The 23,998-nt window shown below is 55.5% G+C and overlaps 1 protein-coding gene across 2 annotated transcripts in view; it reads left to right on the top strand.

The window, feature by feature from the left end:
- Positions 1 to 23,998, top strand: part of MIDN (midnolin) — a 44,634-nt gene that overhangs the window by 15,410 nt on the left and 5,226 nt on the right. For both annotated transcript variants that reach the window (XM_053297227.1, XM_053297228.1), the window contains exons 5-7: positions 8,395 to 8,850; positions 9,441 to 9,573; positions 10,320 to 10,607. In XM_053297227.1, the coding sequence (XP_053153202.1) occupies positions 8,395 to 8,850; positions 9,441 to 9,573; positions 10,320 to 10,607 (877 nt within the window). The remainder of the gene's footprint in view (positions 1 to 8,394; positions 8,851 to 9,440; positions 9,574 to 10,319; positions 10,608 to 23,998) is intronic.

Genomic DNA, 23,998 nt, shown 5'->3' with positions numbered 1-23,998 from the left:
CCCTTTCTTGATCGCAGTTCTTTGCCTGGACAAAATAATTGCATCCCCTTCTCTACCCAGAAGGATAATTCTGGATAATGGGATGCATGTCTTTCCTGCCCCCACCCCCAATAATTCACCCCTCTCTCTCATGTAGTATGTACATGGATCCCTTAAAAAATAAATCAGTTATCTTCTGCTAAAGATTCAAGTTGCAGAAGGTGCTGAGGGCTTTTGGTGATTCCACTGGGACTACTGGAAATGCTCAGGAATTGGGGCGGGGGGGGGGCTGGAAAGAGCAAGATTGCCCCCCTGCTTAAGATCCCTGGGGCAGTCTTGCTACCCCATAGCCTGCACCAAGAGGGGAAGGATGGCTTTAAAAGGAATGGTGTTACGGGGGTGGCAGCAGGTAGCTTGATCTCCCACCCACACCCCCTTCCAGCTCTACCAGTGCTACCTTCTGGACAAAGAGTGGGACTAATTTCATGCTGGAGGCTCCTCCTGTTGATGGAGGGGGGGGCTGCGTCAGGAAAGAGGGGGGGGCCCTCAGGAGTGGAGCTGAGACAGAACGCCAGCCAGCCATCTGCGTTGCTGGGGAGGGGGCTGGCTGCAGATCGGTAGCTTCTGTTGTCTCTGCCTGCCTGCCTGCCTGCCTCCTCTTGGGGGGCCTTTGACCCCACGGCCCACCCCAGCCTCCTCCCAAAGAGGTTTTTTTGTGGGGTGGGGGGGGTCGTCCCAGACCTGTTAACTCTTGTCTGCCTGCTAGGGTAGGAAAATGGCAGCTGGGTGCATGTATTTTCTGTCTCAACTGCAGATCAGCCGGTGGGGTTTATTTATTTTTTTACCCTTTGCTTTGGTAGGAAGGAACTGCCAGTTGGAGTTTTTTTTGGGGGGGGGAGAGATAAGAAGCCACACCCCTCATTCATGCTGCGGTGGTGGTGGGTGGGTTTGCGTCCGTCCTTGCGTCAGCGAAATCCACTTCCTCTCGTCTTCCGGGAGGCGGCAGTCAGGCTTAAAGCAGCTCACGTCCTTCTTGTCAGAGCTGGGTGGCGGCGGGCGGGCGGGGTGGGTGGGTGGGTGCCAAATCCTCACCCGTTTCCAGTTAGTGTGGTCCAACTGTGGATGTGGAACGTGGGGGGGGGGGCAGGGGGGAGAACCGCCAGGGTTTGTCCGAGGCGGGGGTGGGGGCTGGTTGGGAGAGCTGGGGTGGCGTTGGCGCATAAGCAGGCCTCTGCTGCCAAGACCTGCGGGTTCCCTTGCGGGTGGAAGAGAGAGCCCTGGGAAGCTGCCTGCTGCGGAGTCTGACCCTCGGTCCATCCGGCTCCAGAACTGCCTGCTCTGACCGGCAGCAGGGCTTCAGGCGGGACGGTTTCTCAGCCGACCCCGAGACCTTCTGTGCACTCGGCAATTGCTCTGCCTCTGAGCTATGGCCGTATCCAGCGGGGAGGCGGTGCAGCGAGGTGTTTCAGACTGGAATTGTCCAGGCTTGACTCTGTTGGTGACCCGTCTTGCTCGCCCTGAGAAGTGACCTTATGCATACATCCCTCAAGCGGCGGGGGGAGTGATGGCAGGAGGGAGAGAAGGAATCTGTAGTCAGGTTGGCAGTGTGGGGAGGGGGGTTGGCGCTTGGTTTTGTGTGGGGCTTCCCGTCTCTGGACGGAGCACAGGATTCTACCGGCAGGCCAAGTGTGGATTCTCTGGTGTGGGTGTGTTTTTTGGCTCAGGGTGGCTGCCGGTCTCTCAACGACTGTCCAGTGGATGTTCTGACCGCCCTTCTGGAATAGGGGAGGCATCTATGCCCGTTAGGAAACAGGGGCCTTGCTCTGCCCCCCCCACCCCCACCACCCATGACTCATTCCTTCCTCAAACTGGGGCCTTATGAACTCTCGGTGGCTGACCAGAAGAGAAACTAAGGGTGGCCTTAGTTGACCTGGCGGGGGGGGGGGCAAGGGAAACCAGAGGGTGTGGTTTTCCTCCCTCCCCCATCCCAAACGTCTCTCTGCGCCCCCCCCCCCCCGCCGTACTGGCGGTGCCACCCACTCACAGCCGTGAGGAGGGTCACCTCGGGCCAAGTGCTCCCGAACAAACGGCACAGAGAAGGAATCCAATGTACCCTGAGTCATCCCTTTCTGGGAACTGGGATCCACGTGCTGGAGTTCAGTGCAGAGGCAATCAATTAAATCCCTCTCCTCCTCCCCCCCACCCCCTTCACATCCCCTTGGGAAAAAACAAACTCTCTGAATCTGGGGCGGTGGGCGGGGGGGGGGGGGGCGGCTGTATGCTGACACTTAGCAAGAGATGCTGCCTCTTGTTTTCGGGTACCTGGAGGAGGAGGCGGCGGTGGTGGCATTCCCAAGCACAGATTTCTCTCCTCCTCTTCCTCCTCCCCACGCCCCAACCCATTCCCAAGAGGGCATGCATCACATTGCTGACTCTTGCCCTAGACTCGCACCCCTGCCCGGTCATTGCTCCGAAGAGCACTGCTTACATGTCTCTGTTTTATTCTCCTCCTTACTGGCATTGTTGACTGTTGGGGGAAGTGGAGCGTCATGTGAATCGGGCCCGACCCAGACTCTGAACTTGTGTTTCAGGACCAAGGGGCCATGCTGGGGCATGCCGGCTAAGTGGCAGTTCCTCAGAGCATGTGCAGAGTACACTTTCGTTGTTGCTGCGTGACACGTACACATACACGGGGATTTCAGACCTTAGATAGAGAGCTGGGGCTTTAGACCGGAGGGGATGTGGCCGAGGCCTGCAGAAGGCCCCGGGTTCAATCCCCGGCGGCTCCAGCTAGGGCTGAGAGAAATTCCCGCCTGACACTCTGGAGAACTGCCGCTGCCAGTCGGAGCAGACAGCCCTGAGCTCGATGGACTAACAGTCTGACTCAGTAGGTGGCAGCTTCTTAAGTTCTTTATTTCCGGAAATAACTAGATCCAATCGCCACCTCGTTGTCTTGAAAATGGAATTGCTCGTGGAGAAGGGGTTGTTTGCAGATTTCTGCTGGAGTCTGGGGTGCAGTCTTGGATCCTTTAGAGTTCGGCTTTGGGCTGGGCTGAGTCCCCAGTGCCTTAGACCATGTGCAGAGCGTTCAGCAACTTGAAACGTAGGGAGTAGCCCCTTGAGAGTGACTTAGTTCTTAAATGCAACTTGAGTCCGTTTATAGGGGGGAGTGCCCGCTTGCCCCACTGGCGACTCGATATCTTCATCCAGAAGTTACCCACAGATCCCCGTTCAGATTTTTCTCTTTCTTTTTCGCCCTAACAAATGTTCAGTTTGTTTCTGTCCTCCTTCAACCAACCAGACCACCTTCTGAAATGGGCGAGAGGTGGTTGGGTCTGGCGACGCAGCTCTGTCCGGGCCAGAGGCAGGCGGAGGTGTGGGGCGAAGGGGCCGGGCCTCCGTCCTGGGCCTCTCGGAGTGGTTCTCGCCAACGGCAGCCTTGCGGGCTGCCCGCCTGGCTCGGATCCTCAGCGCCTGGCTGGCACTGACGTATGTGTGCGTGTGTGTACAACTGTTTGCTCTCCCTTCCTTCAGCAAAAATAAAATCGGAAAAAGCATCCCAGCAGGAAAGGGGGTGTTATTTTTAGTGCGGCCAGGAGCCGGTGCCGCTGCTGAGGTGCCAGGCGTGGGCCTCGTGGGGTGGCCGCGGCTAATGACGGCAGCAGCAGAGGGCCGGTGTGAGTCAGCGGCCGAGCAGGGACGACGTCTCCGCCAGGTTGGAGTCTCTGACATCAGCCAAATAATGGGGAGGGGAGGGAGGCAGCTGGCCTTGCAAGGAGAGAGGGGAGAGAAAGAGGCCAGGCTCTTCCGGCGTAGGGGTAGAGGACCTAGTGGTTAGCGCAGAGCCAGCTGGCGGAGGCTTCAGGCTGGGAGCAGTGTTCCCTGCCCTTGAGATTTGCAGGTGTGGCGGACTACAACTCCCATCATCCCCAGCCATTGTGGCTGGGGGTGATGGGAGTTGTAGTCCACCACACCTGGACTGCGTCCGAATCCCTGTTGCAGGCTGGGAGGCCCGTCAAACCTGGTTTTAGTTCCTTGCTGGTGCTTGGTCAGAAGGCTGAAGGAGGCTTGCTGCGTGGGACTCTGTACACGCTCAGATGCCCTGGCAGTTCTGAGAAGAGAGTCAGAAGCTGTGTGCTGGCGGGGGGGGGGGGGGGGATGCCAACCAGGGGTGTCCCTGAGAGCAGCTTGGCCCGGATTGGGGTCTGGATGGTGTTGGCTTGCGGTGGTGACACACTCATGAGAAGGTGTTGCTAATTTGGTTTCCGCAGCACTGTGTTTGACTGAGGCTTTAAGGGGATCTGTGTGTGTGTGTGCAATCTCACACACGCACCCACCCTCCTCTCCTGGCCTCAGTCATTCGGTCTGCAAAATGGGCGCCATGTCGTCGCAACTTCTGTGGGTTCGCTTCTGGCTGCAGCGGGGTTCCTCTGTGACCCTGGCACCTTGGTTACCTGTCCGATTGGCATGGGTAGCTTGCACGCCCTCGGATTACTCTTGTCTTCCTGACTACCCTGCACGATGCCCAGGCTGGTCAGGGCCCACAGGATGAGTCTGTGCCAGAGGAAGGACTCGAACCCGGGTCTCCCACCATCAGACTTAACCCCGCAGCTCCTGCACTGCGAGACGGTCACGGGCGAAATGGCCCCACTTTTGCTCACCATTCAAGAGGATGGAGCGTCTGGGCTGAGGGGGGCATAAATAAGCAGATCCCAGATGCTGCCGGCCCCACAGCAAAGGGGCTTCCTGGGGGGGCAGGGGGGGAGGGATGCATTTGTCCCTGAGCTTCCAAGAGCTATTCTGCATATGGTAATAGCCATGTGTGCGGAGAACAAAGGAATGAGGGGATTCCTGGTGGGGAGGACACACACACACACACGAGATATGTGTTCATGCATGCTGGGAGCGGAAGAGATGGTTTCAGCTGGCTTCAGCGGCTGGCAGTCTCCGTCTCTCTCACCCCCCCCCCCCGATTGGGCGGGTGCCCGGGCCCTCCTTTGTTCAGCCGGTGGCGGGGGTGGGCGGGCGCTGTGCCCAGGGAGGCCCGGCCACGAGGAGGAGTCGTGACTGGCGTGGGGGGGGGAAGGAAGGAGACTCTTGTGGCTGGTCTGCTGCGAGGAGGAATTCGTGACTGGCGGCTCGGCTGAGCGGCTGTGTGCTTTTGGGCTGGTGGGAGGCGGCAACTGGGGACTGGGTTCCAGATCTGCCGCACGCTTTTGGTGCCCGGCTCGGAGCCCCGTGGGCCTGCCCTTCAGCTCGAAGTCATTGCTGAGAAGGTCGCTGGCGGCGGCCTGGCCAGGTCGGACTCAGACATCCGGTTCCAGGCAAGCTTGCCCTGAAGCCAAGAGGGCTCCCATGTGCCCAGCATTGAGGGCTCACAAGTAGACTGCCCCTGTGCAAGGAGGTTCCATTGAGCTGTCCCCCTCAGATTGCAGAAGAGAAGGGGGTGGTGGGGGTGGGGACTGTTAGCCTTCCAGTCAGGCTTACAAGCTTTCGGCTTTTCTGGGAATAGGTTGCCGGCTTCAGGTCTGATTCTGCAGTCCTTGCACAGGAAGCAGCTGCCTGCCGAGTCACACCGTGGATCCGTCTCGCTCAGCGTTGTCTACCCTGACAGGCAGCAGACCTCCAAGGTTTCGGGCAAGCGTCTTTCCTAGCCCTACCTGGAGATGCCGGGGATTGAACCTGAAATATATGAAGCTGCCTTCTATGGAGTCAGTCGCTTGGCCCGTCTCGCCCGGTACTCTGACTGGCAGCAGCTCTCCAGGGCCTCAGACAGGAGCATCTCCCCCCCCCCGCCCCATTTCTAGCTGCCAGGGACTGAGCCTCAGACCGCCTGTGTGCAAAGCAGGCCTCTGCCCCCTTTCCTGCAGCCCCCGTTCCCCTAACACCAAACTGCATGGGCCCACGGTCCTGATGGGACTGTCTGTGTCCGTCTGCGTTCAGCAGAGGGTGTGTGAGCTTTGCTTCCGCTGGGGCCAAGCGCCGAGTGGGGTGGTACTCTGTGCATGCTCAGAGGCCCTCTGGGTGTCTCCGGCAAGCCTCAGTGAACCGGCACATTCCGGGTCCAAGCCACCCCCCTTGCCCAGGGGTGTGGTTGCAGTTCCCCTCTCCCCTTCCGCCTGTCCCGGCTATCCCAGCAGCCTGGCTCTCTCTCGGCGTGCCTCCTGCACAGGCACCCTTCTCAGCCTCGTGCAGGGAGAGACTTCACCTCGCCGCCGCCTCCTCACAGAGAGCGAGAGCCGAGGGCTCTGCCTCCCCGCCCCCCCATGTCCGAAACCTGCATTGTCTGAACCCCGCCCACCTCTTCCTTCTGCCTGCAGGGCGAGCTGCCGTTTCCCACGGCTTTCTCAGAAACCTCGAGGGGCCCCCACGGGTTTCTTTTCCAACCGGGGAAAGAGATTCCCACGAGCCTGAAGGTGAGGAGGGATGAGACCTCTTCTGTGGGGCACAGAGGGCCTGTACGGCTGGCCACTGGGGTCACAGCAGGTTCGGTTTTTGTGGGGGGGGGAAGGGAGTGATGAGGCACAAGAACGGCTGCAGAGAGCGCCGTTCACGGAGGGCTGCAAGGCAACGTGCGTGTTTTGCATGCAAGAGGTCCTGGGTTCAAGTCCTGCCCTCTTCCGTTAACACGGGCTAGGTTTGAGAGGCTCGGAGAGGCCTCTCTTTCCATCTCTCTCGCTCTCTCTCTCCTGAGACTTTCCAGCTCGGAGACTCCCCGGTTCTATGGGGCTGCAGCAGCAGTTTCCCACACTCAGCAGGGGGTTCGACTAGAAGACCTCCCGGGTCCCTTCGTACTGGGGCGTTCTGTCCTGTGTAGGAGAGCTGCTGCCAGTCAGCGCAGACGATGCTGAGCAAGATGGCCCAAGGGACTGACTCGGCGTAAAGCAGCTTCATCTATTCACTTTAAAAACAGAGTCGATCACCCCAATCAAGTATTGCTTTCTTCTTGGTTGTGACTGGTTGCTTTTGGAGGGCTTTGGGCTCTGCTGTGGGGGTTGATGGCAGGCTGCGTGTGGTTGGTGCTCAAGAGGCTGCCTCGTTTTCTCCCCACACCCCAGGAGCTCTGTGGAGCCCCTCTTGGCAACCATGAGGTCTAGAAACATGATTATGCAGGGCAGCTCTCAGTCAGTTGCCCTGGCTTAGGAACAGCTCCTGTGTTTGCAGAGGTTGTTCTTGGTTGCGTGATGGGAAAGGCTGGGAAAATAACCCGCCCTCCCCTCCTCCCTCCCCCCCCCCACCCACCCCGCCTGCCTCTCTGCTGGGTTGGCAAAATGAAAATTTCCAGTTACGTCTTTGTCCTTTCTGCTCTAGCTCCACCCTAGCACAGCGGACCCCACCTGACTAGGCAAATATTTACGGCTGGCTTCCTTTTCTTCCCCCTGCTTACCCCTTTCCTGGGGGCCGGCGTCGTTCTGAAGCCTCCCCACCCTGATTCCGACCGACCTCGCAGGTGTGGCCGGTCCAAAGCGACCCTTCCCAGGCGGGCCGGGGTGGGGTGTTGATGACTCGCCCTGAACTCTGGGCTGCCTGCAAGCTGGTAGCTGACACAACACCACTACCCTGGTTAATGTTTTATTCTGCCTTCCCCATCGCCCGTTGCTGATTCACAGCAGCCTGGTGAGTAGAAATTCAACCGGTGCAGCTCCAGGCAAGGGACAGCTGTGCCTGTTGGATTTCTACCAGTCAGGGCACTGTTAAATGAGGGCGGCAAACTGATGTTTAATGGTGCAGCAGGCAGCAGCCCAACAGGCGCTGCACTGCACAGCCTAGAGTGGCAGCAGTAGGGCGGAGCTGTGCCAGTTGAAGCAGCAACCTGCCAAGGCATGGATTTGGCCCTGGATAGGACTGAGACACGGCTGTTGGTCCATGGCATGCACTAGCCACATTTTTAAAGTGGCACCTCTGAAGTTGGCCTCTGATAGGGGAAACAAGGTCGCCCACTAGCTGCAGCCTGCTTTGGGCTTCTCGGCAGCCGCTCGCCTTTGGCGAGCTGGCGATTGGCACCAGGTGACCAGGCCACAGAAGCTTTCCGCAAGGTGGTGTCCATTCTCTCCTTTGGAAAGCGTTGTTTTGTTTCTGCTCGCCGGGGAAGCAGAAAGCAGCCAACGTGGGGCTCTCCCGCCTTTCCCTCGAGACTGCTGGCCGTCTGAGCGGGGCTCGTGTGTTGCTCCGGCCGGCGGCGGCGGCGGCTGCGCGTATTTCTGGGGCCATGCGGAGGGCCGGGCAGTTGGTTTCTCGCTTCAGTCCTCGGAAGGGCAAGTGAGAGTTGGAAGCTGCCGCCTCCTCGACCTGACACCGGGTTCCTGCAACTCTGTGGGGTTTTGAGGGGCGTCCGCACCCGGGAGAGTGGGAGTCCGCTGCTAATCCTGCCGCCTCCTTTCCTCCTCTCCCCCCCCCGCCCGCCCGCCCCTCCAGGTAAACGACTTCCTGTCGGGAAGGTCTCCTCTGACCCTCGCTCTGCGCGTCGGGGACCACATGATGTTCGTCCAGCTCCAACTGGCGGCCCAGCAGAGCGGCGCCCAGCTCCAGCACCGCCACGTCGTCGCCAGCCGTGGCGAGCCTGCCGGAGGAGGGGTGCCACCAACCACGCCGCCGACGCCCGTCGCCAGCCCAGCCGCCCCCAGCTGCCGGACGCTCCATGGCGGCGGCGGCAGCAGCAGCACCCCCGGCTTCTCCCGCGTCCCCCCGGTGCCCGCCTGCCCGCCCAGCCCCAGTCCGGCTGCCTCCCCGTCGCCGGCTCAGGCCACGCCCATGTACTGCAGCGCGGCCCACCCCGCCCCCGTGACGGCGGGCATGTTCCGGTCGCACGGTGCCAGCACGCAAGCCGTGAGCGGCGGTGGCAACGGCAGCGTCGTCTCGTCGTGTTCAGAGGTCAGTCCCAGTCACATTGCGTCAAGGAATAACGTTGAGGCGCTTCGCGGGGTGGGAGCCCGGACTCCTGGGTTCTCTTCCCTAGAAAGCAAGCTGCCCCCCCCAAAAAACCTGCCATAAATTCCTCTTAATGAGCCCCTTGTTCCCCAGCTGCAACGATGTTTTGTGCCAAAAGCAAGGCAGACTCTCACCAAGTTTTGAATTGGGTAGCTGCTGTTGCTTGAAAGGGCCGGGGAAGAAGATCCATCAGAAGCTTGAACTTGGGGTTCTTGGGGGGGGTGCCCAAAGTCACACACTGAGGACCTTGAAGCCGGGAGGTATTCTCCTGATTTAAGGCTTCACAGGTTTCACCATTTGTGCTCCAGATCTTGGGCACTGTTGCTTTCATTTTTTAAAAAAAAATTTTGGAAGGAATGAACAAGTTTCTAGTCCCTGTGGTGCTGAAAAGCAGGGGGTGGGGGTGGTGCTTGGGGAAGAACCCAGGAGCCCTGCATCTGACTGAACGTTGCTTCTGAGATAAGGAAGGGTCACAGGCTGCTTGCGGGGTGAGCTTATTCTCATTCCCTTTCCCCTCCTCCCACTTTCCACAGGTGGACTGCACCACACGGAGTAACAGTTCGCCCAGTGCCGCTCCTGCCCAGACTTCCCGTTCCCGCAAACCCGGTGCTGTGATCGAAAGCTTCGTTAACCACGCCCCTGGGGTCTTCTCCGGCACGTTCTCTGGTACGCCCTTGCTGAGTTTTTCCTCCAACTGGTCTTGTTTTCTTCCTCCTCTTGGGCCAACATGACTTGGTGTGTGCAAGCTTCAGCGTCTCACCAGACGCTTTGCCACACCGGATGCAGAACTCTGTGAAGCTTGACAGCTTGCCTGCTCCCACCATATCTTTGTCCAGCAAATGACCTGGGAGCACCTGATAGTTGTCGCACTGTTTGAGTTACAATTGTGTGAGCCGAATCCATCTCCATAAGAGCTCGGTTTACTCTCTGAGCTTTCTAAAAGTGTTAGTAGTCATGTCGCGTCTCCATAGGAAAAAATGAACACAGCAATAGTCTGTCTTCTTTATGCAACTGATGCAACCTATTGCCACAGGATGTTGCAATGACCACTAGTGCAGTGAATATAGGATTTATTAAAAGGCCCAGAACATTGTCGCGTTGGTTGCTACTGGCGTGGCACAATCCTACACTTGTTTGTTCAAGTAATTTGTATCTAGCACATAACAGTGTGTTCTTGAAGCTCCCTGAGGGCTCTGTGTGTGTGTGTGTATTAAACTTCACATAGCAAAAATGTTCTAGAGAAATTGAAGAATCCCCATGAGGGCTAGCAACCTGATTCTCTTTTTAAAAAGAGAGGCTGAGCCCTCTGGGGGAAACGGCGTATCTTGTGCTGCTTCGTGACAGTGGGCGAGGTGAGGTTGGCCACAGCTTCCTAACAATCCTCTCCGTCCCCCCCTCCACTTGCTTTGCAGGCACTTTGCACCCGAATTGCCAAGACAGCAGTGGGCGGCCGCGGCGGGACATTGGCACCATCCTCCAGATCCTCAACGACCTCCTGAGCGCCACCCGGCACTACCAGGGCATGCCGCAGTCCCTGACGCAGCTCCGGTGCCAGACGCAGTGCTCGTTGTCGCCTTCACCTCCGCCCTCCCCGGATCTCGCCAACAACACTACCTCAGACAAACTGGCGGCCGCTGCTAACCAGCCCCTGCACTCCGGGGCCCAGTGCCCAAGCCAAGTGGCAGCCTGCAGGCCTTCCGGTGAGTCTGCCTGCCTTGCTCCCTTCGCGGCCTGTCTCTGGGCCGGGTTCCTCTCAGAATTTGCGTGTATATTTAGAACATCAGGACAGCCCTGCTGGGTCAGGCCCAAGGAGGCCCCTCTAGTCCAGCCTCCTGTTTCACACAGTGGCCCACCAGATGCCGCTGGAAGCCACAGGCAGGACTTGAAAGGGGCAGGTCCTCCCTCCTGCTGTTGCTGCCCTGCAACTGGTGCTCAGAGGCATCCTGCCTCTGAGGCTGGAGGTGGCCTGTAGCCCTCCGACTAGTAGCCGTTGATAGACCTCTCCTCCATGAAGTTATATCCAAGCCCCTCTTCAAGCCATCCAGGTGGTTGGCTGTCACCACATCTTGTGGCAGAGAGTTCCACAAGTGGATGATGCGTTGTGTGGAAAAGTACTTCCGTTTGCTGGTCCTAGATTTCCTGGCAACCAGTTTCATGGGATGACCCCTGGTTCTAGTGTTATGCGAGAGGGAGAAGAATTTCTCTCTCTCCACTCCACACCATGCCTGATTTTACAGACCTCTATCATGTCTCCCCACAGTCGTCTTTTCTCTAAACTAAATAGCCCCAGGTGTTCCTCATAAGGAAGGTGCTCCAGGCCCCTGATCATCTTGGTTGCCCTCTTCTGCACCTTTTCCAGTTCTGCAATGTCCTTTTTAAGATGTGGCGGTCAGAATTGTATGCAGTACTCCAGGTGTGGCCGCACCATAGTTTTGTATAAGGGCATTTATAATTTGCAGCCCAGTGATTGGTTAAGACCCCGCAACAGGGTGGGTGGGTGTGGTGTTTGCAAAGTGGCCTTCCCAGAATCCTCCACTCATCCAGCCTCTGCCTGCTTGGCTGAAAATCAAATTTTGAACCCCAGTAGCTGCTCTCTGATAGGCCAGTGGTGGGTTCTGGCAACTGATAGAAATCAGATTTGATTCTGATTGGTTCACAGATGCTAGGGCAAGGCTGGTGAGCTGTAGAGCCCCTCCCCTGAATTAATACATACATTGAATCTTCAGTCTAGCTTCAGTTCTGATGGAAGAGGGTTTTTTCACTGTTGGTCACTGCATTGGGTGCAAGAGATGTGTGGATACTCTGGCAATCTTGCAGATCATGTGGCATGTTCAAGAGACGATGGTGAAAAAAAGAATATTCCTTTTTTTAAAAAAAGGAATAAAGTCTCAAATGTGTTATCCTTCAATTTATTTTATAGTTACAATGCAAGCAAAAGGAAGGATGTCTGGTGTTAGTCTGCACAAAACAGAATCAAACCGATTTGAAGACCAATTTCAAATGTGAAATTGCTGATCTAGCAAAAATATGTAACTTACCCCTACTACAGGCCTGTTCGCTTAACTTCTGTGCTGGGCAAATTGATGGAAAGCATACTTGTTAAAATTGCTCAACACAGAGAAGAACAGGCCTTGCTGAAGGAGAACCAGCATGGCTTCTGAAGGGGAAAGTCTTGCCTCGCTAACCTTCTGGAGTTCTTTGATAGTGTCAACAGGCATGTGGATAAAGGCGATCCATTTGGCATAGTATTAAATGGACAATGGAGGGAGGTCAGAAGTGGGGTCCCCCAGGGATCTGTACTGGGACCAGTGCTCTTTAACTTGTTCATAAATGATCTAGAAGCAGGGGTAAGCAGCGACGTGGCCAGATTTGCAGGTGGCACCAAACTATTTAGCGTAGTGAAATCCAAAACAGATTTAGAGGAGCTCCAAAAAGGATCTGTCCAAACTGGGGGAGTGGGTGACAATTGTGGTTCAATGTAAGCAAGTGTAAAGTGATACATGTTGGGGCAAAAAGCCCCAATTTTACATATACACTGATAGGGTCTAAGCTGTAGAAATCTTGGGGTCATGGGGGACAGCTCATTGAAAGTGTCGACTTGGTGCGCGGCAGCTGTGAAAAGGACAAATTCCATGCTAGGGGTCATTAGGAAGGGGATCGAAAATAGTAATGCTGCTAATATAATGCCCTTATACAAATCTATGGTGCAGCCACATCTGGAGTTCTGTGTACAGTTCTGGTCACCATATCTTAAGGACAACATTGTAGAACTGGAAAAGGTGCAGAAGAGGGAACCAAGATGATTAGGGGCCTGGAGCACCTTCCTTAGGAGGCTAGGCTACAGCATCTGGGGCTCTTTAGTTTGGGAAAGAGGCACCTAAGGGGAGAGACATGATCGAGATGTATAAAATTATGCACAAGTAGACAGAGTGGGCAGAGAGAAACTTTCCTCCCTCTCTCACCACACCAGAACCAGGAGTCATCCCATGAAACTGAAGGTTGGGAATGTTAGGACCGACAAATGGAAGTACTTTTTCCACACAGTGCATAATTAACCTATGGAATTCTCTGCCACTGGATGTGGGGATGGCTTTTAAAGGGGGCTTAGACAGAATTTGTGGAGCACAGGACAACTTGTTTTCCTCCTCTGCTTGCCCCTAAAGTAACTGGGCCAGTGTTGATCTCCCCAAAGCAAGTCCCCACCCGTTCTCTGGTTCACATCTCATCTGTGCCATGAATTCTTGGGGTCAACAGAGGCAAGTGATTCCCTCCCAGTCTCAGCTGCAATCAGACTTCCTTACCTTGCCAGGATTAGCTGTTCCCTCCTAGCCTCGGCTGCAATCGGACTTTCCTCCCTTGCGGGGTTGGCGAAAGGGAGACATCTGAAGCACTTGGCACGCTTTCTAAACATTCAAAGTATTCCTTAGTACTAATATTTATAGTCTTATTTATTCCCTCTATCTTATGGGCTCACTGTGTGCGTCTCCCGATTTTTGGCTTCGTTTGCCTATGTCCTCGCCAGCCAAAAAAGCCTCAATGTTGTGCCTGACAATTTCTTTACCAAGCCAGGCGAGGGACAGCGTTGAAGAACTGGGGCTAACTTCTGTTCCAGACGGGGAGCATCTCCTGCACACTCTGTGTGTGCTTCTCTCCTAGGATGCCTATGCAAATTCACCCTAGTGGCTTTGCTTAAAAGCAGTGTGGGCTGGATTTGGGCCTGGGCATTTGAGGTGGTGATTGTGCCAAGTGTGGTGGAGAAGTTTCTTGCCCACCCACTGCATTGTGTTCTGGATTTCTAATTGAGCGGGCAGAGGTCTGGAAGACCGTGCCCGCCGCTCAATACGGATCGGACAAAATGGGGAAATTGTGGAGGATACGGCCTAGTGACTGCTGTGCAGCGTGGTCGCTGAATGGAGCCTCCACGCTCAGGGGCAGTCTATCTTCACCCCTTGTTGAGGACCAACCTTCTCTCTCGTTTCTGCCTCCTCTTGGTGACTGGCTCCCTTCCCTTTTGGAGTCCTCCAGGGTCGTGGCCACAGGACAAGGTTGCCCCAAAGGGTTTGTTTCAAATGGGGCAGCCCCTCCCGAGGCCTGAGCCACTTCAAAAAGTAGCCTGCAGCAGCAGAAGCACTTGTTGGAGTTCTCTCTTGGGTGGTGTTGAAATGGAGGAGGAGCAGCATAGCCATATCCGGAAGGGTCTACTTTGGCTCCCCTCCTTGTTTACCTGGATGTGCATATGCAAATGTACCCCTGTGGTTAGACACAGTGGAGGGAGCTGCCCAGAAGCTAGAGTGTGGCATCTCCCAAATAGCCTTTGGGGGGGGGGGGCGGTTTGGAAATGTCTTTGCCGCCTCCTCCCATTCACAGCTCCGCCCACTGCATTCCCTGGAGCCTTACAGGGATCTATCCTCCCCCCCTCCCCCCCCCAATTCTGCTGGCAAATTCACATCAAATGCCAAGTGGCTCCCTGATTCCCTCCTTTGATTCCCTTTAATCCCCTGACAAGGGAGGGAGAACCTTATTCCAATGCCCTGGAGGGTGGGAGAGCTTGGGTAATAATGGGTTAACCTCCTCCCAGCCCAGCTGAGCTGAGCTGATCGCTATCACACTGAAACTGTCGAGGTTATAATTTTGCTAAATTGCCCTCGCCTGCACTGGCGCCAGCTGTGAGTTGGCAGCTTGGCCCAGTGGCTGAAGGGGCCGCCTAGCAGCCGTGGGCCAGTCCTCTGGCTGGGCCTGGCCTACCTCACAGGACTGTCGCGAGGGAAGCCGCACGTGCCACCCTCCGCTTCTTCTCTCGGTCGTGGGTTGGAGCAGAACCCTGCCTGCTCTTTAGAATGCAGTGTGGGGTCCTAGGACCCGTAGGAAGCTGCCAAGGAGGGGACTTGGAACCTCCTGCAGGCAAGTGTGGACGTGGTCTCCCATCCAAATGCAAAACCAGGGCAGACCCTGCTTAGCCGTTCATGTTAGCGACCGCAAGACCAGATCTCCTCCTCCGCCTTCTTGTGACCCGCCCCGCCCCACCCTGCCCCCTTTAACAAATCCAAAGAGGCGAAGTAGAAAACAAAGAACTGCAAGGTTACTCGGATGATTTGCACTTGGCGTTTGTCTCTCTCGCTCTCTGCTTGGTTGCGAGGAAGCCGTGGGCCGGCGAAGGCCACGGACCAAAATAGCAAGGCGAGTTGGCGGGGGTGTGGGGGGCGGCCGCAGCACAAGCAGCTTGGCTTGGGCTCTTCGTTATTCTTCATCTCCCCCCACCGCCCCGGCTTCCTCTTCCTTCCTGGCACGGAGCCGCAGCCTCTGCCGGGCGTTCCGGGCTTGAAGGCTGCCCCGTCCCGGTGCCAAAGCGGGCCAGACAGCCTTGGGGGAGGCTTGCAGGATGTTCTGTGTCTGGCTGCAGGAGGCCTCTCCGCCTCCCTAGCAGGGCTGCTGTGGGGTTTTGCGCGGCCGCTTAGGAATTTTTCTGAATGCGCTCAAGGGGCACCCAGGAGACTGTGGTGGCGGGCCTGTGCATGGGAGTGCAGGTTGGGCCGTGTGGCTATAAATCCCCTTCGAGGGGTGCCGTGCCGTGCTCTTCCATCCACCAGCTGCTTAGGAAGATAGGAAGCTGCTTCCTGCTGAGACAGACACTTGGCCCACGGAGCTCAGTATTGTCTGCACTGACTGGCAGCAGCTCTCCGAGGATTTGGGCAGGAGTCTTTCCCAGTTCTACCTGGAGGTGCTGCCAGGGACCTTCTGCAAGCAAGGCAGATGCTCTGCCTCTTCTGACCTGCAGACCGCCCCCCCCCCCCCCGCTTTCCTCCAGGAGGACGTTATCTGTGGTCCTCACCAAGTAAAAGAGGGCTACAACCGGGGTGGCAAAGGCAAGGGCGATGGGTGGGGGTGGGTCCAGTGCCCCTCCCTTGCCTTGGTTTTGAGAAAAGTGAATGGCATTCTTTGTCCTCCCATTCTCCCAGGAGCAGCGTGGGGCAGCATACAGAGCATTCCCGCCCAGTGTCCCCTCTAACAGGGATTCCCAGATGTTCTTGACTACAACTCCCATCATCATCATCATTATTATTTATTACATTTATAAACCGCCCCATCCAAAGGCTCTGGGCAGTGTACAACTTTAAAAAGACATAAAAACACACAATTCAAACACAGTGCTAAAAACAATATAAAAACAATTCAAAACAATTAAAATACTTTAAAAAAACAACAACTTTGCAAACCTTGGAAGGCTAGGCAAAATCCCCAAGCAAAGGCTCTTGCAGCCGGGGATGCTGGGAGTTGTATTATTATTATTAATTTGATTTCTATACCGCCCTTCCCAAAATGGCTCATGTTGTAGTCAACAACATCTGGGAATCCCTGTAAGAAATGGGCCATGGTTTCATATAGGATTTGTTCAAGGGTCTTGGGGCCTCTTCATGAGAGAGTTTTGAGCCAGAGGCTCAAACTGGGAGCCGTGGGTATCTTCAAGGAAAAGCCTGTGTCCTTGGATGAGGGAGTTCTGGGTTCCGATCCCACACTCGGCTGCACAACACGCTCTGTGACCTTGGGCTAGCAATCTTCTTGCAAGCTTAACTCTCACTCCCGTGCAACACGACCCTGCTCATGCGCAGCGGCAACTCCTGCGGTTAGAAAGCAGGAGGCTGTTTCTCAGGGAAGAGGCCGGCCTGTGTCTGACTCCCAAGTGAGAGCTCACATGGTGAAGAGTGTCTCCGTGCCAAAAGCAAAAGAGAATCCCGGCACACAGCAAGCTTAGGGTGTCAGGAAAGCGGCTAGGCTGGAAGCCTCCAGCACGGAAGCCTTTGATGGGACAAAAGGTGCAACTTGTCCCGTTTCCTGCTTCTGACAGTGGCCACCTGGGTGCCTCTGAAAAGCCCAGAAGAGAAATACGTGAGGGGTGCACGGCTCTGTCTGAACCCAGACGTGACCAGAGCCTCTTTCTCTTCTCCATACATCAGGTAGACAGGGGAGGGGCGGGAGATCAGGTGAGGACACTTAAGTCTTCATCGCTCCTATCTTAAAAGACCTTCACTGGATGCTGAGGGGTTTCTGGGCAAAACACAAGGTTGATATAGGTTTATAATGACCTATAGAGCCCTGACCAGATTTGGCCCTATGCGTTTTGGAGAGCGTCGTCTTTGCTATGGACCACAACGCCCATGGAGATCATCAGGTTCGTCTGCCGTTGCCGCTGGTTCATCTGGTGGCTACTCAGGGAGGAGAGCTGGTCTGGTGCTTGCAAGTGTGACTGGTCCCCTTAGCTAAGCAGGGTCTGCCCTGGTTGCATTTGAATGGGAGACCACATGTGAGCACTGTAAGATATCCACCCCCTGCCTGAGGGGATGCAGCCTCTCTGGGAAGAGCAGAAGGTTCCAAGTTCCCTCCAAGATAGGGCTGAGAGAGACGGGAGAAGCCGCTGCCAGTCTGTGTCGACAATCCTGAGCTGGATAGACCAATGGTCTGACTCAGTATATGGCAGCTTCCTATGTCCCTATGAGTCTAGTGGGGAGAGAGGGTGTCGGACAGAAACCGTCTTGTAAGAGCCGGCCAAGAAGGTGAGCTTCAAGCCCAGGAGTCCCGGGTTCAAATCTCGGCTCAGCCTCAAGGTGGCTTTCAGTCAGGTGCCACCCACCTGCTCTCTGCCATGGGGGGCTGGCCCATCCCGATATGGGGTTAGCGGGAGGGTGGACGTGACGTCCTTGGAGTGCTGCAAAGCATTCCAGAGTCCTTCAGTCTCCTGGCGGACTCCGAGAAGGCGGCCTTGACGTCTCCTCCAGGGCATTCCACGCTCCTTGGGCAGGCTCTGGAGCAGAGAGGCCTCATTGGCGTCAGTCTCTCTTCTTCCCCCACCCCCCAAGCTCAGCTTGGATCTCGGGGCAGGGGCAGGCCAGCATGCAAGCGGTGGCGATGCGTAGGAGGCTGCTGCAATGCACGTCCAAGGCCACTGGAAGAGGGAGCCCCCAATCTCCAACCGGCGTTGTTTTATATACATATAAAGCAGTATTTCCCACCTAAGTTGCCACTGGAACATAGGAAGCTGCCATATACTGAGTCAGACCATGGGTCTATCTAGCTCAGTGTTGTCTTCACAGACTGGCAGTGGCTCCTCCAAGGTTGCAGGCAGGAACCTCTCTCAGTCCGACGTACTGTATGGTAGTTTGGTAGTTTGTTGGTTCAATTAAAAAAAAATCTTGTCCTATAAAAAAAAAATCTTGTCCTATCTTGGAGAAACCAGGGAGGGAACTTGGAACCTTCTGCTCTTCCCAGAGCGGCTCCATCCCCTGAAGGGGAATATTTTATAGTGCTCACACCCACACATCAAGTCTCCCATTCAGATGCAACCAGGGCAGACCCTGCTTAGCTATGGAGACAAGTCATACTTGCTACCACAAGACCAGCTCTCCTCTCCTGAGAAGACCATGTTTCAGGGTGCGGGGTGTGTGTGTGCATCCCCCCCCCTTCCTGCTCCGCCTCGGCTGCGAATGTGCTTTGTGTGCGCGCCCCCCTGCAGCTCTCCCCCCTCCCTCTACGTCTCCTATGCTACCTTTCCTCCTCCTCCTCTGCTTTTACGTTCCCGCCCCCAAAGCTGCTGCTGCAGCCACCACTTCAGAGGGGCACCTCCAGGGAGCAGAGTCGGACAGATTTGGGTTGGGAAGGGGGTGGGAATCGGGGCAGGGATGCTGCATTCCATTCCTCCCCCCCCCCCCGCATATCCCTTGTTTGTTCAGTTGGCTCCAGCTGAAGAGAGATTGAGTGGGAGGCTGAGATCAGTAGCAACGAAGACAGGAGTGAGGAGTTGCTGCAGCAGCACAGGGCTGGCTCTCCCCCCGCCCCCCGTGCGTACCTGCAGGGCGGCCTGTTGGGGCTTGCATTTGCGGCTGGGGGGGCGAAGGAGGGGGTAAAGCCCCCCTCCTGGAGTCCATGCCGTGTGGGGATTTCACCTCCTTGATTCAGGAGCGGGTTGCCTGCCACTGACCTCGGACCACCTTGTTGTTTTGTCCCAATATGAATGAGTGCAGGGCCTCACCGGTGTGAGAGCAAAATGCCTCTGGGCATGTGCAGAGCACAGCTTGCATACTTTGAGCTAGCAGGTATTTACTGAGTTGGTAAAGGTAAAGTGTGCCATCGAGTCAGTTCCGATTCCTGGCGCCCACAGGTTTTCTTTGGAAGAATACAGGAGGGGTTGACCATTGCCACCTCCCACGCACTATGAGATGATGCCTTATAGCATCTTCCTATATCGCTGCTGCCCAATATAGTACCAGTGGGGATTTGAACCGGCAACCTTCTGCTTGTTAGACATTTCCCTGCTGTTGTTGGGGGTGGGGGTGGAAATCTGTATACAAAAGCATCCTGCTCACAATGGCCCTCGGTGACTTGGGAGAGAGGCAGTGGTTCCGGTCCATACAGATCAGTCCATAGGTCCGCTCTAGTCCTGCATCCCATTTCCCATAGCAACTGGTCGTATGCTGCCTCTGGGAAGCCCACAACTGGGGCATGATGAAGGCAATACTAGTATTCAAAGTTATGCTGCCCCTGAGCATGGAGGCTCCACTTTCTAATAGCCAGCCTCTCGGCCTTCAGAGAGGCACAACCCCAGAGTGGAGTTTGAAATGCTTGCTCAAATGAGAGGGGGCAGGGGCTGATGATACCCCAGGCTGTGCATGGCAGAAACATGAAGCTTCCAGAATACTTTGATTCAATGTGTGTGTGTGTGTGTGTGTGTGTGTGTGTGTGTGTGTGTGTGTGTATTCTAAGGTCTCCCAGCTCTAAGATCTGTGCTCTCGAGATCCCTGTGAAGGATATGGGCCCATTTAACGGAGGGAGGGAGGGATAGATTGAGGCGCAGTTCTTCAAACATGGCCCGATCTTGTAGGTGAAGATCAGCAAGAAACCTGGTGGAAATAATTGGGGAGGGGGGGAGCATGGAGAGATCACTGCTCTTGTTGCTGGGAGCTGGGTCCTTGGGCTCTTTAAGACAGGAAAGGCCGTTTTCAAAAGGGGCCGTGGGGGTGTTGCTCACGCCCTCGTGCAGATGTCTGGAATTCCTTTCTGCCTGCTTGGGCAACAGGGCGAGGTGAGGCCTAAGAGTGTCTGGAAGGGGGCTTAGTTGGAAGCGAAGAGAGGGCGGGAACCAGAGCCCAGTGGGAAGATCAGGCGAGAGGACCACGGAAACGGCCACCTTGCTCCTCTTCAGAGGGCAACGAAAGGGGCAGGTGTGCTGCTCCCCAAGTATAGCGGTGGCCAATGGGTTGGTTCATATACTGAGTCAGACCCTTGGTCCCTCTAGCTCAGGATTGTCTGCACGGACTGGCAGCAGCTTCTCCAAGGTTGCAGGCAGGAGTCTCTCTCTCCACCCTCTCTTGGAGATGCTGCCAGGGAGGGAACTTGGAACCTTCTGCTCCTCCCAGAGCGGCCCCATCCCCTCAGAGGAATATCTTACGGTGCTCACACTTCTAGCCTCCCATTCATATGCAACCAGGGTGGACCCTGCTTAGCTCAGGGGACAAGTCATGCTTGCGGCCACCAGACCAGCCCTCCTCTGGTTATGCCAGAGACAACCCCAGCCCCCAAACCATGCTTTCTCTAAATACTTTGAAGCCCAGGGATGTCCACACTGGAAGGATCAGAGCATTTGCCATGCGCATTGGTGTGTGCAGCTGTGCCAGCTTTGGGGTGACACCCAGCTTTGCAGCACCCCGTTGACCAGGATAGGGACTTGTTCGTGTCGCCATTTCCCTGTCAAGAGCTGAGGCAGCTGGTGTGATGCTGTAACCCGTGACGTGAAACAGCTCTCTGTGTTGTGAGGTGTGTGTGTGTGTGTCTGTGAGAGAGAGAGAGAGAGAGTTAAAATTATTATTTCTTTCTCTGCCTGTCCACGATGTCTCTCCGGGGGCGTTCACGCAATCGTGGCCTCCTCGGATGAGTTCCTCTAGAATAAATACCGCCCCCGGTTCCTGTCCTGCCTGTCACCAGCGTGGATTAGTTTTGCCCTTCTGCGCTTCAGGACGCAGGATCCATTAGCTAAATCTTAACATTCTCAGCTACTCCTGGTCCTCAGTCAGGGTGCTGATGAATGGGAGTTTGCCATTTGAGTTGGTTCTTCCTCGCCTTTGTCTTCTGGCATACATCTGTGCAAAAATCTTTCCCCCTTTTTGGTCACTCTTTTTCTTTATGATCAATCAATCTTTATTACAGTCATAGACCGGCATAAAACCAAGGCAATAAGAGGATAGTTCTTCTTACGTCGCGTCTGTCCAGAGCTAGTGCCAGTGTGACGAGGGGGAAACTGAGGCATGGGCTGCACACTGCACCTTTACCAAAGTGTCATGGGGAACTGGCAGTGTCTGTCGTCTTCTCCGTCTGGAGCATGTTTCTTTTTGTTAGAATTCATCTAGCGCCATCTCTAAACTGAGCAGAAACAGGGACGTGGGTCTGTGCCCCAAGGGGTTTACAGTCCAGAAACAAGACCACAAGGAAGTTACTCCTAGTTGCAGCGGAGTAACAGCACCAGTTGCAGGGGTGGGGGGGAGACAGGAGGGAGGGAGGGCAGGCCCCTTTCAACTCCTGCCTGTGGGCTCCCCGGAGGCATCTGGTGGGCCACTGTGCAAAACAGGATGCTGGACTAGATGGGCCTCCTTGGGCCTGATCCTGCAGGGCTGCTCTGATGTTCTTGTGAAGACGTTTTGGGTCGGGGACTGTCCCCCCAGTGAGCTCATCAAACCCTTTTGCTCCTTAAAAAAATATAAGTAAAATCCTGCGGCTCTGCAAAATCTCCCCTTTTGAAATAAATATATTTTCTCTCTTCCCCTCCTCCCCTCCCGCAGCCCTGATGACACCAAAGAGAGCGAACGCTCCACGGCCAAGTTTCTCATCGAGTGGGCTTTCTTTCTTTCTTTCTTTTTCCTTTTTCTCTGCCGCTCCAGCCCCGTCTCTATAAACGCTCAATTGTTCACCCGCCCACGGGCTGCTAAAGCGAGCGGGAGCAAAGACGCACCCTCTGCCTTCTTTGACGGCGAAGAGTGGGAGGCGAGAAGTCAGGAGTGAAATTCTGTTCTCCTCGGAAAGGGGAAGTGCTTGAAAGCGGGCGGCGGTGGGGCGGGGGAGAGAGAGAGAGGCAGGCAGCCGAAAAGAGCGAGCGAGCGCGAGCGTGCACAAGCGCGCCAGAGCCATTGTTTGCCTGGCCTGCTTCTGCTTCCTGTCCCGGTTGCCATGGAGATGGAGGCCTGCTTCTGCTGTGGTGGTGGTGGTGGTTGCCCCGCGAGGAACGGCTGCGGCTGGCGGACCCTGCAGCTGGGCTCAGGGTGTCTCGTTGTGTGCCCATGTGCCAACGGTGGCGCCCACCGTGCCAGAGGCTTTGGGCGGGCTGGCTCTGGTCCACCCACCGCTATTGGCCCCACGCTCCCGTCCAGGCGGGCCAGCTCTTGGCCCCCTGCTTTCCAGAATTGCCCTTTTAAAATCCCCACAAAGGGGTCTGGGGTGGCAGACAGAAGTTCTCCCCCGCCATGTTATCCATAGGAACATTGGAAGCTGCCTCTTACCGAGTCAGACCCTGGGTCCGTCTTGCTCAGGATTGTCTTCACAGACTGGCAGCGGCTTCTCCAAGGTTACAGGCAGGAGTCTCTCTCAGCCTTATCTGGAGATGCTGCCAGGGAGGGAACTTGGGACCTTCTGCTCTTCCCAGAGCGGCTCCATCATCCCCTGAGGGGGAATCTCTTCCAGTGCTCATACATGGAGTCCCGCATTCAAATGCAAACCAGGGTGGACCCTGCTTAGTAAAGGGGACAATTCAAGCTTGCTATCACAAGACCAGCAACCTCTGGCTTGCTAGTCAAGTCATTTCCCCACTGTGCCGTTAGGTGGCCAGAGGTTGCCGGTTCGAATCCCCGCTGGTATGTTTCCCAGACTATGGGAAACCCCTATATTGGGCAGCAGCGATCTAGGAAAGATGCTGAAAGGCATCATCTCCTACTGCGCCAAGGTGGTCTAAGGACCGTAATAAATTTACTACTACTGTGCGGGAGGAGGCCATGGTCAACCCCTCCTGTATTCTACCAAAGACAACCACCATAGGCTCTGTGGGCGCCAGGAGTCGACACCAACTCAACGGCACACTTTACCTTTACCTTACCACAAGACCAGTTCTCCTCTCTGAAGCCGTGAGCTGTTCAGAAGTGACACTGTACAGCTGCCTGTGTGTGTGGCTGTGTATGTGTGTCTTTAGCAACAACAAAAATGAACCTGGATACAGGCCCCCTCAAATGTTCCAAGCGAAATACAAAGTGCTGGTTATTACCTTTAAAGCTCTGAACGGCTTGGGTCTGGGTTACCTTAGAGAGCGCCGCCTTCTGTATGATCCCCATCGCTCGATGAGGTCAGCTGGAGAGGTCCGTCCCCAGTTACCACCAATATGTCTGGTGGCGACTTGGAACCGGGCCTTTTCTGTCGCTGCTCCTGGCCTGTGGAATGCACTCTTGGCAGATATCCGCAGTTTAGGCTCACTGAAGGCCTTTAAGGGAGCCCTAAAAACTTATTTGTTTGGCTTGGCCTTCCAAAGTGGTGGTGGTGTTGCTTTTAAATGTATTTTATTTGGTTTTTAATGGTTTTAATTGTGTTTGAATTGTTTTTATATTGTTTTTGGCACTGTGTTTTGAATTGTGTGGTGTTATGTCTTTCTAAAAGTTGTTGTACACCACCCAGAGCCTCTGGATGGGAAGGTTTATAATTAATTGATTGATTAACTAATGTAGGGGAGGGGGAGGAAGTGTACGACTATGTGCCTTGAACGTCATGTGTGGATGACTGTACATTCGCACCCTGTATATAGATTGCACATGCATCAGACTTGACGTACAAATAGCGCTATTGTCAAATTCTGTTGTCGGAAGATGTGAACATCGCATTTCCTAACCCATGTGAATATTCTGCCCTACCCAGTTCCCGGAGTAGGCAGAGCAGGTGAACTTCAGGACTCTGACCTACCGTGCAATGCCTTGCACATTTTCTTCAAAAGCAGGACATTGTCCTGCAGCAGAAACCTTTACTTCGAAGCAAGTTTCCCTGAGTTCCCCGGGACCTCCTCCCACGTTAAGTGTGC

Source organism: Hemicordylus capensis, chromosome 2 (genome assembly GCF_027244095.1).
Source record: "Hemicordylus capensis ecotype Gifberg chromosome 2, rHemCap1.1.pri, whole genome shotgun sequence".
In the NCBI taxonomy this organism is placed as follows: Eukaryota; Metazoa; Chordata; class Lepidosauria; order Squamata; family Cordylidae; genus Hemicordylus; species Hemicordylus capensis.
Note: the sequence above shows the minus strand (reverse complement) of the source record. Positions and strands in the feature narration are given on the sequence as shown.